General features: G+C 47.7%; 1 protein-coding gene across 1 annotated transcript; it reads right to left on the bottom strand.

Annotated features, from left to right (window-relative positions):
• Nucleotides 1-874: 874 nt before the first annotated feature.
• On the bottom strand, nucleotides 875-2858 carry LOC119099339 (adult-specific cuticular protein ACP-20-like). The gene is made up of 3 exons (XM_037222472.1): nucleotides 2814-2858; nucleotides 2338-2662; nucleotides 875-897 (listed from the first exon to the last, which is right to left on the bottom strand). Exons 1-3 carry the CDS (start codon nucleotides 2817-2819, stop codon nucleotides 875-877), a joined length of 354 nt encoding a protein of 117 aa, XP_037078367.1. The 5' UTR covers nucleotides 2820-2858.
• Between the last annotated feature and the right edge of the window lie 15158 nt (nucleotides 2859-18016).

The following is an 18016-nucleotide window of genomic DNA, read 5'->3' as shown; positions in this document are numbered from 1 at the left end:
GATAGACGCCCGGAACACCCAGAACACCAACGAACGCCCACCAATTTGTTTCATTGAAAACAAAACAAACAAAACATAAACGGACTAACCAAAAGAGAAAAATTCGCTCGAGCGCCCCGATGCATCATGAAGCTCCTGAATTTATCTCCCCGCGTCACATATGCAACGTATCTGAGAATGGTCCGTCACAGGCCGTGACGGCAATCAACTCTGATCGAAAAACAACGTCGTTACGAAAGGGAATACCCACGCTGAGACGCCGATCTCATAATTTTACATAGCTGGAAGCTCGTTTTAAAAATTGGAAAAATAAGAGGACGTCTGGAAGTGTGTGAAGTGTTATTTTAGCACGTTTTATTGTACAAATACCATATCTTGCATGTTAAGCGCATGACAATATTTTTATTGGTGTAACACCACATCGAAGGGCTGTATTTTCTGTTCATAATCTTTGGTCAGGTTTAGCACACACAGTTTCATGTTATGTCTACATGTTTTGAAGATTGCAATATATTCTTGAGTTATCTTCCACATCGTGCACATTTTCCACCTCATGACATCAGGTTGAAAGCCGCAAGCGAAATAGGTAAGACACTGATTCTCTGTCAACTGATTTATTGGATGTCATTCTTGTTCGTCACGTGCCTAAGTTAGCATGTATATGCTATCACTCATCAGATCGCTGTCATACGAGCTCGACTAGCAACTCAAAATTACTTCAAACAAAGTGCCCCATGCTAAAACAACACACGGACATCACCGCATACGGAGCACAATGTGAGTGCACCGCAAACAACAACGGAGACGAAAACGCCGTTTCCTTTGTCATTTCATGACGATAATAATAATAATCCGAAGTGACTAGATCTTCCCCTCAGCTCTTCGCTACATCCGAGTCTGGCGACGATCCGGCAGAGCTTACCAGCCGCCAGGCCCACAAGCTACTGCACAGCAGGTTCCTGACCGGCCTGGCCGGCTAGCTGCTGTACAGCAGGTACCTGACCCGCCTGGCCGGCTAGCTGCTGTACAGCAGGTACCTGACCCGCCTGGCCGGCTAGCTGCTGTACAGCAGGTACCTGAGCCGTCCGTCTCGTTCTTGAGCCAGGCCATTTCGAGGCGCAGCTGGACGTGTTCCGCCTCGAGCAGGGCGCACTTGACGACCACGCTATCTTCCTTGGCGCGTCGCGCATTGGGTCTCGGGCACTTCTCATCTACTTGGATTGCTCTACGCTGTTGCCAAGGGGCCCCATCTATTAACCGTTCGGGAGACCCAATGTGGAGGACCCCCGAACGATCGAGTGTGTCGAAGGTTGGCTATTAAATTGCGATCGAATTGTCTCTGCAAGCGAACACATAGCAAATACGGCAATTGTGTAGGGCCTCTGGACGACGATAATGAGCTTAAAAATTTCGTCGATCATCCCTCTTAACGTGCGAATAATTATTTTGGTGTGCTAATGGGCCCCTCTCTTTGGCTTGTAACGGTTCCTGGTCGCCTGGATGCTCAAAGGCGTCCAATTTTGTTGCGTTTTGTGTCAGAAAACTGCGTCTGTTCTGCTGGCTTATGAGCCTCTACCGTGCCCACTATGGACCCCTTCATGCCGAAGGGGAGGCCTGGCCCCATGCCCTATCTCTTCCTCGCCCTCCTCCTTTTTCGCGTGCTCCCCTCCTTCTGTCACTACCTTCTCTCCTTTTCCTCCCGCCCCACTCTCCTCTTTTTTATCCTCCTCTCCTCTTCCTCCTCCTTCTGCAACAGCCAAGTACCAGTCTGTCTGAGCTTTGATAATACATAGCTTATGATGATGTGGGTTTTGTATTCCGGGTGCGATGAGATGTCAATAAAAGAAATTCAGCTGTGTTTAATTAGGTATCTCGTTTTAAGCAGCACATCTGCAACCAAAAACGCAACGGCACTTCCCAAAGTGCTTGCAATTAGATATCCACCAGTATCTGTTCGTATCTAAAAACTGGCTGATTTTAACATAAGGGCTCATAATGGGCAACAACCGGGATCTGCAGGGCATTCCCGAGTCATATTAGTAAACAAAAGTGCTCGAATATTTTGGCACTGCTTATATTCCATAACAAAGTGTGAGCAAGACATGACATAATACGACTCACGAGCGCGGCTGCAATCAACATATCTCCAAATATGCACTTGCAACTTCACGAAAACAGGGAAAAGAAAACACGACATGCATACATACTGCTGCAGGCATTGCATTGACTAGTTGTACACTGGCCGGTAAGCATAGATGGGAACCAGCTCCTCTTCCTCTTCCTCCTCTTCCTCCTCCTCCTCCTCCTCCTCCTCCTCCTCCTCCTCCTCCTCCTCGCGTTCCTCGGCCTGGTACGACTGGTCCTCGGGGTACTGGGCCTCGCCCTCGTAGCTGACCTCGGCCGTGTAGCCGTCATCGTTGTCGCCGAAGTACCTGACTGTCTGGACGCGGCCGTCGGGCAGGTTGACAGAGTACTCTCCGGTGACGTCTCCCTCGTCGTCGCCCTCCTCACTCTGGGAGAACACGGTGTCTTCGTCGTCGACAGAGTAGCTGAACTGGTAGGGGGTGTGGTCGCTGTCCTCCTCCTCCTCCTGCTCTCCTCCGTAGCGACGGAGATCGCTGGCGGTGGCCAGGGCCAGCACCACGGCAAACACAAACAGGACCTGGAAAAACAAACTCATTGCCATGTATTTAGACAGAACACTCTTTCAGTTGGTTGTGGGTAACAATTTAGCACGCATAAAACTTATCAAGATGGCGGCATGCATCCTTTTTTGCTGAGGCGATATCAAACGGCATGTGCAGGCATTATACCTTCATGTTGGTGGTCTGGTTTGATAGGTGTGAATGCTGACTGTTCGTCTGGGAAACTGATGCCTGTTAGCCGCCACTTGGCGAGTTATATAGTTCGGCGATACCATCCCGGACAAGGCCACTCAGATGGCGCAACGGGCCTTAAACGCCGACTCCCAGGCGGTGAACCGGGCGCGGGCGTGTCCCCTCCGCCTCCACCATCTGTTGGGCAATGCTTAACCCCTGTCTTTGGTTGGTTACTGTTTACAACTTCGATTTAAGCGAGAGCGTGCGTAATGATGTAATAGGCATTAACCCGTCTTGGGGGGGGGGGGGGGGGGGGAGGGCGATCGGGTTTCTGGTTTTTCGATACCGTCACCAAAGTCTTTTCAGATTAGAGCGTTCCACATTCATTCCTCGCCAGCACAACTACTGCTGCACTCGCGGGAGTACTTTCGCCACCTCATCGCTATTTACATCGCACCCTCTTCTCCATCCTTCGGTAACTGTGAAGATCTGCCGACGCCGCGCAGTTCACTGTGGATAGCTCGCTGCGATCACCAAGCTATTTTCCGCAAGTCTGAGAAGCTGGTTTGCTTCGTATCGTAGTGTTGGCCCGAAGACAAGATATCCAACCTGCAGCGCCGTCAGGGGTACACAGGCGTCCATGTGACCATGTGGCGGACTGTACGTTCTTACGGTAGTACTTACGGCCGATCGCAAGCACCTCATGGAAGCATCAAGATCTTCACCTAGCTTTCGGGCGCCAAGCCCCTCCTGCGGAACGCTGAAAGCGATATCGCTAAGCGTAGTATCTCATTGTGAGGAATGATCTGACGGAGACAAAAATCATCCCTGATCCGGAGCAGGAGTGGAAAATACCACAGCGTTATTCCAGTGGAAACCCGTGGAACCACTCCTTTTGAGGAAACTGAGTATCGTGCATGTTGCGGAAGGGCAAAGGCGGCCATGGCGCCAAATGGAGCAAAGTGTGTAACGCCCATTTCTTCTAGAATAGTTTGAACCTGTCTCAATCTCCTATCATCATTCTCGTAATCTAATCGGTGTTTTCAACTTATTCCCACTTAGCCAGCTCGTCTTCTTGGAATTTTCCCAGCCGTCTGCCCCTGTATGCCTGTGTGTCTTGCCTGACGCAGTACGCTGACGAGGCTTAAATACCGGTTCCCGGCTAAACCGGCTTCTTTCAACTCGTTCATTACCACTCATCCTTGCCACCAGCATGGTAATTTATTTTTGCGCCAGTCATCAAATCGGGTGCAGAGCAACAAACGTTCACGTGTCGTTTTAAGTGAAAAGAACCGCTCTAGATAACACAGTTTCTCCAGTTTCTCTATTTAGTAAATATGCTTCTCAATACGTCATTGTATGATTATGTCATCGAACCCTGCACAACATTCATTGACAGCCAAATCGACGCCCGTTATGCCTGGGAATCGTTCTCATGAACGCCGGATGTGAACGACCCGACATTTATGCTTAGCTTAGCCTCGATTGTCATATGACTACTGGGATGACAAAATTTGAAAGACATTATTTTGACTTAATAGATGCCTGGGTGACCTTGAATAGTCTCCCCGAAGGAGTCAGCACATTTTCGCGGGCGTGTACCCCAGAAACTAGAGAAGCTTAGGTTTTAAGAAGGACATGGCTGTGAACCGCACCGAGTTATCTTCAAGATTGTTTTTTTAGTTCAAAACCCGATACAAATATGGAAGACTCCCGGCTATAGTGGAGTAGTTCCACCACTCTTACCGTGGTGGAACTACTCCACTATTCTAATGAGGACCGCGATTTGCTCAGGCAACGCCTGCATCGCTTTCCAGGAAAGCCATAGTCTGCAGTTTTCTGCGTGCCCATAAATTACGGCTGGACGTGCATGATATGTGCATATCTGGACATGTGTGCACAATGTTTTGACAAATGTAAATAAAACGGAGTTGTGCAAGTCAGATCAACCTGTAATCCATCTCTCTTTGCAAATGCTGTAAGGTATATGCAAGACGTGTGATATGCAGAGATCGCCAGGTGGTGTAATTGGAACATGCAAACAACAATCATGCTGCTAACAGCGAATCTTACAGCTTTTACGAAAAGATCGAGACGAAGTAATAGTGTCACGGGTGAGATAATTGCTCGAACTTTCGCCCTCGTCGGCTTTGTTTCTATGTGCTACTGCGGTAGTAACATACCAGAAAAGGATGATATTCCAGACAATTATTCCACCCGTGAGAGCGGTTTCTGATGCAGACGTGCAATTGTCCCAACTTATTTACGTCACATGCGTAGGAGGTGCCCTAAACTACCGAGCCCGTGAATAACAGCAACAACACTAAGGCAGTTGTAATATGTAATAAAACAGTTTCTGCGAAGGATACTGAAGTTGAGGTACAAAACAATTCACTCGCAGCTCGTCTACCACATTGGCCTATTCACATTCATACCTTGCACATTCACCTTTTACATTCGAGAAATCGCATGATTTGTGCGCTGGTATTGGAGGCGCTTTGTTCCGAATTGGCGAAACCATTGACTGACATCTCTATCCCTCTTACAAAAACGGTGGAATGTACTCTACGTGGAAAGGGAAACCTGTCATACAGATTCCAAAACGAAAATCAGTGTGGAAATCTTCAGACGACCTACGCATTTTCAGCCCACGGCCACGTTCAGTAAAGTTATGTAACAATGAACAGTTCAAGTTACCTTATAAAAAAGCATATATACAGGCATGGCCCAGCGGCAACGTGAAAATATAGAGAATGTTGCATCTTTTCCACGCTGTGACAAATTTTGCCACCTGAGACTGCTACGCAGAAAATATGTGACAGCTCAGCGCCTATTCTTGTGTTCTTATGACAGCGCGTGCTCTTCATGCAAAGGCCTCATCGCTCAGGAAATGCGTCGCACTAAGACGGTGCAAAATTGCTCAAAATTATTTCTGTCTATGGTCAAACTACGACCTGCCGCTGTAGCTGCTGAGAATTGAAATGCATGCTGATGAACGGTAGAACCTGTGCTGCAGGTTAGCACACATATCTTTCAATCTTACGTGCGTATTATTGTATTATTAAAACCACGAGTAGCGAGGAATTTCAGGAAGAAACAAGCCCTGGTGCAAACATACTTCAGGCGTTTTGTCGCGGCTTGTGACTCCTCGGGTCAAGCATTCGTAACGTGAAACGGTATTATTATTTACAATCAGGTTAGTGAAATTCACACCGTAGTGACTAGCAAGTTGGCCTTTTTATTTGCGCTAAAAATACGACACTTTATGAAATGTCTAGGATTGTCTATGCCGTGCTGCTTCACGTATAAGTTGTTTTTCAATGGGACACGCGATTCAAAAACTTAATCCAAAGCCCGGGTCGCTGGTGAATTTCTGAAGCGCGTAGGTTTTTAAAGTATCTTGAGGAAACGTGTCATGACATTACCCATGATCGGCGTACGAGTGGTTTTGGCCAACAGATCCTACAATCGCTAGGGCACAAGATCGTGTTTGTTTATTGACAAACAATAATTACGAGAAGAAACATCCAGTGGAGTAAGTTTACCGAGTGGTGCAAATTCAGTGGTGCGAAGTTTACCGAGAGCGCACACATCACGAGGGAATCACATACTGGACAGACACAGGGAATGAAACATACTGCAAGAACACCAAAGTGGACACCATAGAGAATATTAGCAACTGCACGAGACGCTCCGGAGCTCAAGGCAATATAATAACTGGATATCCATAATATTCGCCCAAGGGTGCACACATGAATGTCGGATGGAACGTGATTTAAGAGCTGCTTTTCGGTCATTTTACGTCTAGTTATTGCTTTAAATACCGTCGTCTTCTAGCAAGTTACTTCTTGATCTTCTTCTCGATCCAGGTCATCGCAAGCTTTTGACTTAGCCTTCTATGCCTTGCGCAGACCCGAACACAGTGCCTTGTATCGGGCGCTGGTATGTGGATATGTGGGAGCCTGAGAACTGCGCAGCTGTTCGAGGTAAGTTTTTTCTAAGCATAATGCTTGTCATGCGTCATCGGAATCCGTCGGTTTAGCCGTCTGTGCTTTGAGCAGGTCCCAGCGTGCACCGTGCAATCAGTGCTATGATGTGGAAACTTAAATGATTTGTTGTTTTATGTGATTTGATCGACGGAGTCCGCACAGTCTCGAGAAAGTATTGTTTTTCACTGGCCTCACCTATTGATTAATTTTTGCTTAGCCTCGTTCACTAGTGCCCATTAACGCTTCCGAAACGCTGAGACTCTTCGTGATACATGCATGTATGTATATATATATATATATATATATATATATATATATATATATATATTTGATCTTCTATATAAGATATCTATAAGAGAAAACCAAATATATATATATATATATATATATGCAATTAGGAAGCAGGTTCACTTTTCGAAGTTGTTGATAATGACTGCATATTTGTTGTGCGATGTCTTGTTCAAACCTCGATCATACGAATAAGCTTTCTCTTAGGTGACTCAACGTGATATAATAAATCTCCTAATTTTTGCAACATTGCTTCCGATATAGGACATGATCAAATAATTATACGTAAGCACAATATTCAAAAATCGTATACATTGGCTTGATCTACATCATGCCCAGTAAAATCATAATACGAGGTATATTTGCTCAAGGTCGATCGCAGGGGAAATTCGCATCGAACCGATCACGGTGGTTCGGATAAAACGGAAGATGATTTAAGATTCCTGAAAGAGCCGTCAGCAGAGAAAACCACCCCACTCTGGCAGCAGACGGTGGACCACCGAACAGACTAAGTATGCACCTTTCGTTGGCCTTGAGGCTGATGACAGGGCCGTTGTCACGAATGCACACTGCTTCCGGAATTCGGAGCTTCCACTGTCAGAGCAATGAACAAAAGTGGCGTCATCAATCATGAGCTGCCTGCTCACGTGCCTGCTGCGGACGCCTTGAGATGGCGATGATCGCCTCTATCTTGCAGGCGTACCGTCATGCGCCTGTCGGGGGTCGTGGTCGTGCGGCCTATGACGGTACCATAAGGACGGTGCGCGGCTCACCGATATCGCAGCGAAACTGGTGGACTACATTGGTCATTTTTAGCACAGCCGGATCTATGTGAGTATGCGTTGTAACAAATAACTATCACCGCCAACTAATCGCACACAGCGATGTCATATGGCGCGTTATCACACGCCACATTGCAAACAGTTGTATATCATGGCACATCAGTTAAGACCACTTACAACGTACGCAATCGTGCATTGCAACCATTATCACTCCCCACAAGATACAGGCGTATCTCATGTTTGGTTTGGTTACACAAAAGCTATCTCGACCATTAACACTACGATCGGCCGGCTTAAGATTACAGGCAATAGGTGCGGCATCACCGCTCGCGGCGACTTCGCTCAGTCGGGGGGGGGGGGGGGGGGGGGGGGAGGTGAAGTGAGCGCGTGCGCGGGAGGGGCTCCCGATTATGGCGGCCCGAGGACGGGGCTGACGACGGGGCAATGGCTGAAGAGCGCCGCACATGGGGCGGGGTGTCGCAGCGGTACGGGCCTAATCGGCGAATGCAACAAGAAAACGAGGCATGTGATGTCTTTCGATCTATGACCAATTTCATGGAACACCCCGATGATAGGTCACATCAACGTGCTCAGCACTTTAGAGCAAAGCGTCTGCAGCAGAATGATGCACTCTCTCATGCGCTTACCCAGGATTTCTCCTATGCGTGTTTTTATGTTTGACATGGACGCTTGAATGCTGAGCGAGTCACAGTGTGCGGTGTTGGGCCAACACATGTGCTGTAATCAATAACCTCACCTGGCCGTGAACAACGCTATGAAATATGTAACAACACCTCATCAGCGGCACATCTGGCTACTCACACGGTCCATTTGCATGAGCTTTTCCCTGAGAACGTCGTCCTTACCGTATTCGCTCCATCATTGATGACAGGTTGGTACCAGTTATTATCTGCACATTACTGCCGCGTGCCCCACGCACGGACTGCGGCAACTCGCGCACCCAGATTACCCTGAATACTGCAGGGGCGTAGCGGCCTCTCCCCCTTAACGGCGGCATTAGGCGCGTTCTAGGTACTACAACATAACGGCAGCCTCTCTCCTAACAGAAGCATCAGGCATATCCTGAACAACACAGTGACATGGCGGTCTGCCTCTGTGTTTCAACATGAACACCTGATCGAAATCCAGTCGGGTATACCCGCGGGTTTACGGGTTGGGTTGAGCTACGCAGTCTGGGTGTAGAATTCCGTTTATAGACCCAATAATTTATCCGTTGAATGTGCAAATTAAGGTCAGCATACTAACATTGGAAAAAATATGACAAATTTGGGCGGCAGAATGTTTTATGATGAGACTTAGTTATAATCAACAGTAAAATGGTACGTATGTTTTCAGCGCATTGTCTGCACAAAAAAAGACTTAAAATGCAACAATGAACAGGTAAAATGTTTCGTTATGTCAAGCCATCTGGATGACCCAACACCGGATGTACCAAAACGCCACACATCACCACCTGAAAAAATGATCTCAAAGTAATACACAACCTCAGGTTCGATACTTCCGTTACGTTCGATACAGCAGTTTTCTTCGTACTAGCCTACAATTGCGATTATGCGAATGGTTATTTCTTTCGTAATGCACCACAGGCTCTGTATTTTGTGAGGCACAGCGTAAGCTCCAGTAAATATAAAACTACTAAAAACCTTCTGAGTTTCCAATTACACCAATATACTTATATACCACACTTGTTCACCAATATAAGTCTGTGGTGTGAAGGGACATGTTTAAATTGAGGCATTTTAGTCCATGTTTTCCTATTCACAGTAGTTTTAAGTGAAGGTATCGGCCGCAAAATCAGTTCCAATATCCTTCAACTTGCATTCCGACTGGCGTGCGTATCAGTAAACCAAAGGTTAGTGGCTATGACCAAGAGAAAACAAATGCTTCTTCACTTCACTTCGCAGATGCTGCAAAATGTTTGCACGGTATACATTTACGACATGCAACAAAAAAGATATTGTAAATAGAATATGCAAAAAACACTGCTGTTTACCAGGGATCTTAATGCAGACATGCGGGTTCTACACCACGAAAGTCGATGCGTATTTTTTGCGAAACCTCTGCCTCTGCTTCAAAGTTGACTTGGCTCCGCAACGTTTTTAACTGGACTATTACAAAAGTGAAGGAAAAGCCTTGTATCAGTAAAAAGCTTGTCTTCCTTCGGCGTTTCTTCCTGGCCATGCGGGCTCAATTTAAAACTCGCACCGATTCGCCCTTTTTCCTAACGGGGACTGAAGGGGGGGTGGGGCGATATGACCCCCGCCGTTTGCAGTCCAAAAAAGAAAGACCCTCGCAGGCAAAAGCGGTAAATCGGTCTTAACTGGATCTCGCGGTTGGTAATGACTTGCATATTGCTTGGTCAATAATTTACCTTAGTATGCCTGGTCAAGTAATTTTATCCCGAAAACCGCACTATTTCACCGTGTTATGCCAATATGTACAACGCCATGATACGTAGGAGCATGAAACGTACGCTCGAGATCGATGGATTCATCGGTTGGTGCTCACCAACGGCACCAGCGGTGGCGTTCCATGCGGCATCCCCAGAAAAATCATCGGCTCTCGGAACTAGGCAAGCTAGATGTTTTTTTTTGTGTCAAAACATGCGCAATAAATATCCCATTTCTAGCGGACATTTAGGTGCGAATAAATGACATGTAGGGATATTTTCGAACACTTGAGATGGGGCCCAATTCTTCCCCCATATCAGGGCAGGACGAGGGACTATTTCATAAAGGGTACGAAAATGAACATTACAAATCGCCGTTCGTCAAAATAGAGTGGATTAAATTCTTCGAGAAATAGCCGCTGAGGGGAGGCGGAATTGCCTCGCCCTCAACACGACCCCACCCCCTACCGCCGTCATTTACAGCAATTAACGCCCCTTGTCTTGACGCATTGGTATCACGAGGCTTGGAGCACTGAACTACAGAAACCTGTGATTTACAGTACCAACATCATAGATTGACCTTAGCAGAGATTTTTGCAGACATGTGTACAACACATGGGCAATCAAAAACAGAAAACCGCCCTTTACTTGCGTTCGAAAGATTATTAAGTTGAGAGGCAGTCGTTGCTTGTAGTTTGCTACTTATTAGATTGACTAGAACGCATGGATTACCCACTGGCCGAATTTCAGCGACGCATGTGAAGACATTTTGCGCAGAGCTGGCAGTATAGTTTACTGGCATTTACATCGGTCTTTTTAGGAGGGTCAGCAAGCAGTGCTGTCTTCCAACGCGTGGGCGACGTAGTCGAAGTGGCATTTATGAAAACTCAACAGATTTCGGCATAACAACTTTAAAAATGGTTATGAGATGGAACAATTAGACGGACGAATCTCTCCTCCATGTCAAAATCGTCGAAGTCCATCACGTGAATCCAACTGCTATCACCCAAATGCAGTGACGTAATGTTAAGCAATCTCAGGCAGGGAGTGAATGCAGGCCAACAGGTGATTGAGGTGGAGGTGACCCGGCCGTACACATCTCACCGGTTTAGAGGCGGCGCTCGAGGCCTGTGGGGCCATGTTGGTGGCCTTGTCCGGAGTTGTTTCGCTGGACTATATAACACGCAAGCCGGTGGCTAACAGGCATCAGTTTTCCAGAGGACCAGTCAGTAGTCACATATCGTCAAAACAGACCAACGATATGAAGGTATATTACTCGCACAAAGTGCCCTGCATTGCCGCGACATATAGGACATCTATTGCCACGCAAATTGTAATTTGTAACTTGGTACTACACAGTCACTGACAAAAATGTGTTGGCTGAGAGAGAAAGATTGGCAGTGCCAATAAGCATTCTTAGCAATGACCACGTCGGGAAGATTCTAATGCTGTCATTTGTATCGAAGTGTAGCTTCCATTGACATGCTTGATTTCCAGGTCCTGTTTGTGTTTGCTGTGGTGCTGGCCCTGGCCACCGCCAGCGATCTCCGTCGCTACGGAGGAGAGCAGGAGGAGGAGGAGGACAGCGACCACACCCCCTACCAGTTCAGCTACTCTGTCGACGACGAAGACACCGTGTTCTCCCAGAGTGAGGAGGGCGACGACGAGGGAGACGTCACCGGAGAGTACTCTGTCAACCTGCCCGACGGCCGCGTCCAGACAGTCAGGTACTTCGGCGACAACGACGACGGCTACACGGCCGAGGTCAGCTACGAGGGCGAGGCCCAGTACCCTGAGGACCAGTCGTACCAGGCCGAGGAACGCGAGGAAGAGGAGGAGGAGGAGGAGGAGGAGGAGGAGGAGGAAGAGGAGGAGGAGGAGGAGGAGGAGCTGGTTCCCATCTATGCTTACCGGCCAGTGTACAACTAGTCAGCGCTGGCGTATTTCCATGAGGCCCTCTCCTTATGTTTCACGTCAAATGGCGACATTTCCCTCAGGGGTCTGCTTTAGCCAATATGCGAAATGAAAGCTGGAAGCTATCCATAAGCTTAAGTGTTGGTGTCCGAGCTCTGTTAGTTTACGCGTGCGTTTATGCAATGATTTATGCGTGATTGTCCACACAATGTTCTCCCACATCGTGTTTTGTCCGTTTGTTGTTATGAAATACAGTGTCCTGTGGCACCATGTTCTTTCTGGAGCTTATTCACATGAAAGACGGCCTGGGACATTGGTACCAACGACACTACTTCCTTCTGTCATTGACTATCTTGCTGAGTCTACACTAAATATTTATTATTCTACCTGCTCGCTTTATGACATTGCCGTCGACTCTGACGAGCCACAAACGTTGTTGCACCCGTAATAGTACTATAGCATACAACACGAGAATGGGTCACATGTGAACATATATAGTATAACCTCAGCAATAAAAGCATGAGTCTTAGTAGCACTGAGAATCTCTCACCGGCCATATGGCGATGCTCTCAGCGCGTGTGCCATCAATTTTTTGTCACAAGTAAAAAAAGCTTACACCCCAAAACGCCCTGTGCACGGTTGGCCAAATCGCCACCCTGCACGATGTCGTTTAGAGAGCAGTGTCATTTAAGAAAATACCAAGAAACCTTTAAGCGCTATGCCAGATATGCATTTGACCTCCTAGCGATATTTTTAAGACGGCTGAATCATTCCATAAACGCGGTGACATTTCCTTCGCCGCTCTCTTAACTGCACACGTTTGTCTTCCGAATGGGCTCACGCTCCGCGATATACAAAGCTGACAATAGCGAGAGGAATTTACTCTGCAGAAGAATTCATTGTGTTTAAGCGTGCCGAATATGCCGTTTATACATACAAGAGTAATGAGTAAGAAATCTGGCCTGGGCTTGAATTTGCCCAATGTAGTAAACATGAAAATCAAACTGGAGTTAATAGTTAGAACGGGAAGCAAAAAACGTAAATAACCTACCCAACAACAGATCGCAATTCACACGAGCGAATTAAGAGCAGAGACACCACGATTGGAATGATATCACTGACGGCAGCACCATTTGTCGGCAAATAGCTAGGTAGGAAAGCAAACGGGAACGGAGAGCTAATCCCTTGCTTGAAAGACGTTGGTTTGCTGCATTTTGTGCCAAATAATATGTTACCCTGATATTGTTGTTGCTATATGTGCAGCTTGTACCTAGATTAGATGACACGTCTTTGGCATTGCCAAATTAGGACCTCAGCTCAACATCCAAGGTAAGACAAGATCAGGCCTGACCGTATCCAAACCGCGTAAAATGAAAAGAGACCGGCTTCCCCGGAGTCAGCCCACCACAACCACTGAACTGGTCTCGCCATATTCAGACTAATCAAGCCTCGCCAGAGCCATCGAGTGATGACCTGACCCACCAGAGCTATGGGGTCACGGCGGACCACACCAAGAGAGCAGCTGCTGGTCTTGCCAGAGCCAGCGCACCCCCAGTCCCGCTGTCGCAATCGTAGCGACCGGTCCTACTTTGCTGACACAGCGGCCATCACAACTATACCGGCCGATCCCCCAGCCTCGCTCAAACCAACGTAACCGCGCACCTGCGCTGAGAACGCCGTGGTGATTCCTGCTCTCGATGCCTCGGCAGCGGCCGGCCTCACGCGGTGAACTGCTGAGAACACCGTGGTGATTCCTGCTCTCGATGCCTCGGCAGCGACCGGCCTCACGCGGTGGACTGCTGAGAACGCCGTGGTGATTCCTGCTCTCGATGCCTCGGCAGCGACCGGCCTCACGCGGGGGACTGCTGAGAACGCCGTGGTGATTCCTGCTCTCGATGCCTCGGCAGCGACCGGCCTCACGCGGTGGACTGCTGAGAACGCCGTGGTGATTCCTGCTCTCGGTACCTCGGCAGTGGCCGGCCTCACGCGGTGGACTGCTGAGAACGCCGTGGTGATTCCTGCTCTCGGTGCCTCGGCAGTGGCCGGCCTCACGCGGTGGACTGCTGAGAACGCCGTGGTGATTCCTGCTCTCGGTGCCTCGGCAGTGTCCGGCCTCACGCGGTGGACTGCTGAGAACGCCGTGGTGATTCCTGCTCTCGGTGCCTCGGCAGTGGCCGGCCTCATGCGGTGGACTGCTGAGAACGCCGTGGTGATTCCTGCTCTCGGTGCCTCGGCAGTGGCCGGCCTCATGCGGTGGACTCCTGAGAACACCGTGGTGATTCCTGCTCTCGGTGCCTCGGCGGTGGCCGGCCTCACGCGGTGGACTGCTGAGAACGCCGTGGTGATTCCTGCTCTCGGTGCCTCGGCAGTGGCCGGCCTCATGCGGTGGACTGTTCCTTGACGCGAGCATTGAAACGTGGGCCGAAGATATCAGCACCCACTGTGCGTATTCGATATGCGAATTAACTTCGAATGAGGATATTGGTGGCCGCACTACCGACGCTGCCGGCGTCGTCTCTCCGTCAGCGAAGCGTACGGGAACCGCTTGTCCAATTCGCTAATTTCCAGGTGTACGTCGGTTTGTGTTTTTTTGTGCGCGCTTCTTCAGCCACATGCACAGCACAAATGGCTGCACGGAATACGGCAAAAATTGTGCAAATGATGGGTTAAGCCTTACTGGCAACCAACGACACCAATTTGTCCCGTACCGTCCCTTCGCGCCCGCCTGATATCGGTGTACGCCACAGCGCACGCCAGAGGGGGCGTGGTTTGTCATTTATCACGGTGACATTTTTCGTGTATAGAAGAGAATCAGTCTGTGCAAAATCCAAGCTGTTGAAAACTTTGTCACAAAGCCTAAGCGACGATGAACGGAGACGTATTCACATACTGACCTCCGGGGACACGTGCCCGACCCTTTATCAATTTCATGACATGCACGAACATGCACATACCTAGGCTTCAACAAACAAAAATTCGACGTAGACACGTGCAAATTAATATACCGAAAGCATGCGATGTTGTTTTACGTCATGCACCATTTTCAGGGGGGGGGGGGGGGGGCGTGGCGCTAGCCGGGTTGGAAGTAGAAATAATTCAGTGTTTACCCCGGCCGATCTTGCATACTTCCCTGATGATAAATAAACGAATTCACATGATGGAGATGAATAATTGACGGAGGCAATGCAATCATAGAAAAGAACCTAATTAAGACTGGTGAAGTTCAGTATCGCTGAGACTCATAAATGTTGTGTGACCGGGTGAGGTGCTGTACCTTCAAACGCCGGCAGCACCGGCTCTTTGCTAGGTGAAGGAAGTTAGAAATGCAACTAAATCGCCTCCATTAGATGGTCCCAGTACGTGGGACAAGGGCGAAAAGGCTGTGTGTCCCAGATATACATGAGTGCCTAACAGCTCACGAACACAAACTGTGGTCCGCTTCATATTGATGAGGTACGAGTCAGCGTGACGATAAGAATGACGGCGCTAGCGATGATGGGGGTCCCCACTGTCGTCGCAAGTGGCCCCCACTGTCGAAGCAAGCAAGGACCGTTTGTATGCAACTACCATTTCTTGCGATTCGACCTAGCTACCGCATTTATCCCACTGATAACTGGTGAACTGTTGGTTCAGGCCTAAGGAGCTGTGAGGTGCTCTTTTCTTATACGATACCATATGCCTGGATGCAATATAATGCCAGACATCTACCAGACTGCTCTAGATTGCCCTTTTCCAAAGCAAGCTAAAAATGTATTTTACACTTCATGTTTGAAGCTCTTATCTCAAGGTAGCGTAAATGTATTGAAGGCTGAAAGGAATGTTATCAGTGTCCCATTTGTAGAACTGGCAACGGCCGGACGGTCACATGGGAGTCCCCTCTCTCATTGGAAAACGTGTTTTTCGGCAATTTTTACTATCTGAAAGCGAATCATCAATCGTATCAGAAGCTTAAGGGTACCACGAGTTTGTCTGTACCTTCTGCCAATGGATGAATGTTGAAAGGTTTCTTCACTTAAAGAGGTGTATTTGTACTTTTGCAATGATTAAACCCCTGCAGCAGCCAAATCGCGCTGACTGCGTCGATTTTAAGCCCCGTGGCCGTCAAATATCCTCTTTAGCGCCGATTTTCAAAGAGCTGGCATCAATATTATTTTGACGTACGCCGAACCCGAATGGTCTGATGATAACATTCTTCGTGGCCTTGAGGGCTACATGGCCGATGAGGTGACTGGGCTTGTGTAGCATTTCTACAGCGTCATACACGCATGGGTGGCCTGGAAATAGTCTACACGAAACATTTTGCACAAGTTCGCGGGCATCAAGCTGAGGAACCAGGGATCTTTAGTCTTAAAAAGGGCAGAGCTGTGAACTACACCGAATGGTCTTCAACATGGCTATCTCAGTTCAAAACTCCATATTGATGTGGAACGTTCCCTTTAAGGTTTCAATCGTATGACTTTCAGAGGGCAAATGGTGACACACAAGTCAGGCTGGCCTAGCTTGATATTCTTTATCCTCACCTCTCAAAAGTAACCAGAACGATAGTAATCTCCTGAAAAGTGATGCAGCTCTGAAATACAGCCCAGGAAGCGTCACTGGACACAATGGCTATTATATGTAACTAAACGGCTATTTTCTGAAATGAATAACCGTTAATTTTAATTCCCTACCAAAACGTCTGCAGCAGCACGTAAAACGTCGCATATATTAATTCTGAGCAAAACATCACCGACGTGACCTTGAGAAGAAGATCATAGACCACGGAAAGCTTCAAAGTTAGCAATGTGTGCAAAAATAGTGTAAACTGAGCTACCCAAAATTTAGGCAGCGTGCTCAAAGCCGTTCAGAAGAAATTGCTGAACGAAAAAGTGAGAAGAGTGGGCCTCTGACCCCCCATCCCGTAGGATTATAATTAAAGGGACCACTTTCTGAGAAGCCATGAGATGTGCCCCATTGTTGCGTGGTGTGATGGTGGCGGCCATGATCTAAGTATGAAAATGCATGCATGGATGGAGGGGGAGAGAAAGCGCAGTATTTGTGACCGGTTTAATGGACATATCTAGGACGCCAGTTAACGGGAGCCCGAACAGCGTTAGCAAACGCATGGCAGACCGACACGCAGCAAAAGAACATAACGCAACAACTATGTCAGCTTTACACAGACATTTAAGCAACAGCTTAAGACAACGCAGTTCACGCGTGTTTTCTCCGGTGAGCCCACAACTATTACGACCACAGCCGTAATAGTTGTGGGCTGACCTAGGCGACATGCTATTTCGAAACTGTCCCAGATCCGTCGTCCCGATCTATCTCGACAGTGACCTGGTAGCCCTGAACGATTAACGAGCGCCCAGCCCCGCGGCCATGATTCCACATCCTGATCTGTCACAACTCCCAGGGCTATGTGGAAATATTCGTTGCTTCATTATTTGTCCAACGGTCAGCCACATTAATTAGAATTCGATGAAACAGATTTCGCTTACATGGAATGTTTTGTCGCACAATGTCGTAAGCTGCAACCTACTCGAAATTGCAAGCGTTCCTGGAGCCACAAAACTATGAAATATATATAGAAAGAGAGAGAGAGAGAGAGAGAGAGAGAGAGAGAGAGAGAGAGAGAGAGAGAGAGAGAGAGAGAGAGAGAGAGAGAGAGAGAGAGATATGTGTAATATATATATACATATATATTATATATATATATATAATATATATATATATTATATATATTATATATTTATATATATATATTAAATAAATAAATATTTATAATATAATATATTATTTATTATATATATAAAATATTTATAATATAAT

Source organism: Pollicipes pollicipes, unplaced genomic scaffold, assembly GCF_011947565.3.
Source record: "Pollicipes pollicipes isolate AB1234 unplaced genomic scaffold, Ppol_2.1 Scaffold_2555;HRSCAF=2994_pilon_pilon_pilon, whole genome shotgun sequence".
Lineage (NCBI taxonomy): Eukaryota > Metazoa > Arthropoda > Thecostraca > Pollicipedomorpha > Pollicipedidae > Pollicipes > Pollicipes pollicipes.
This window is presented reverse-complemented; position numbering and strand designations above follow the sequence as displayed.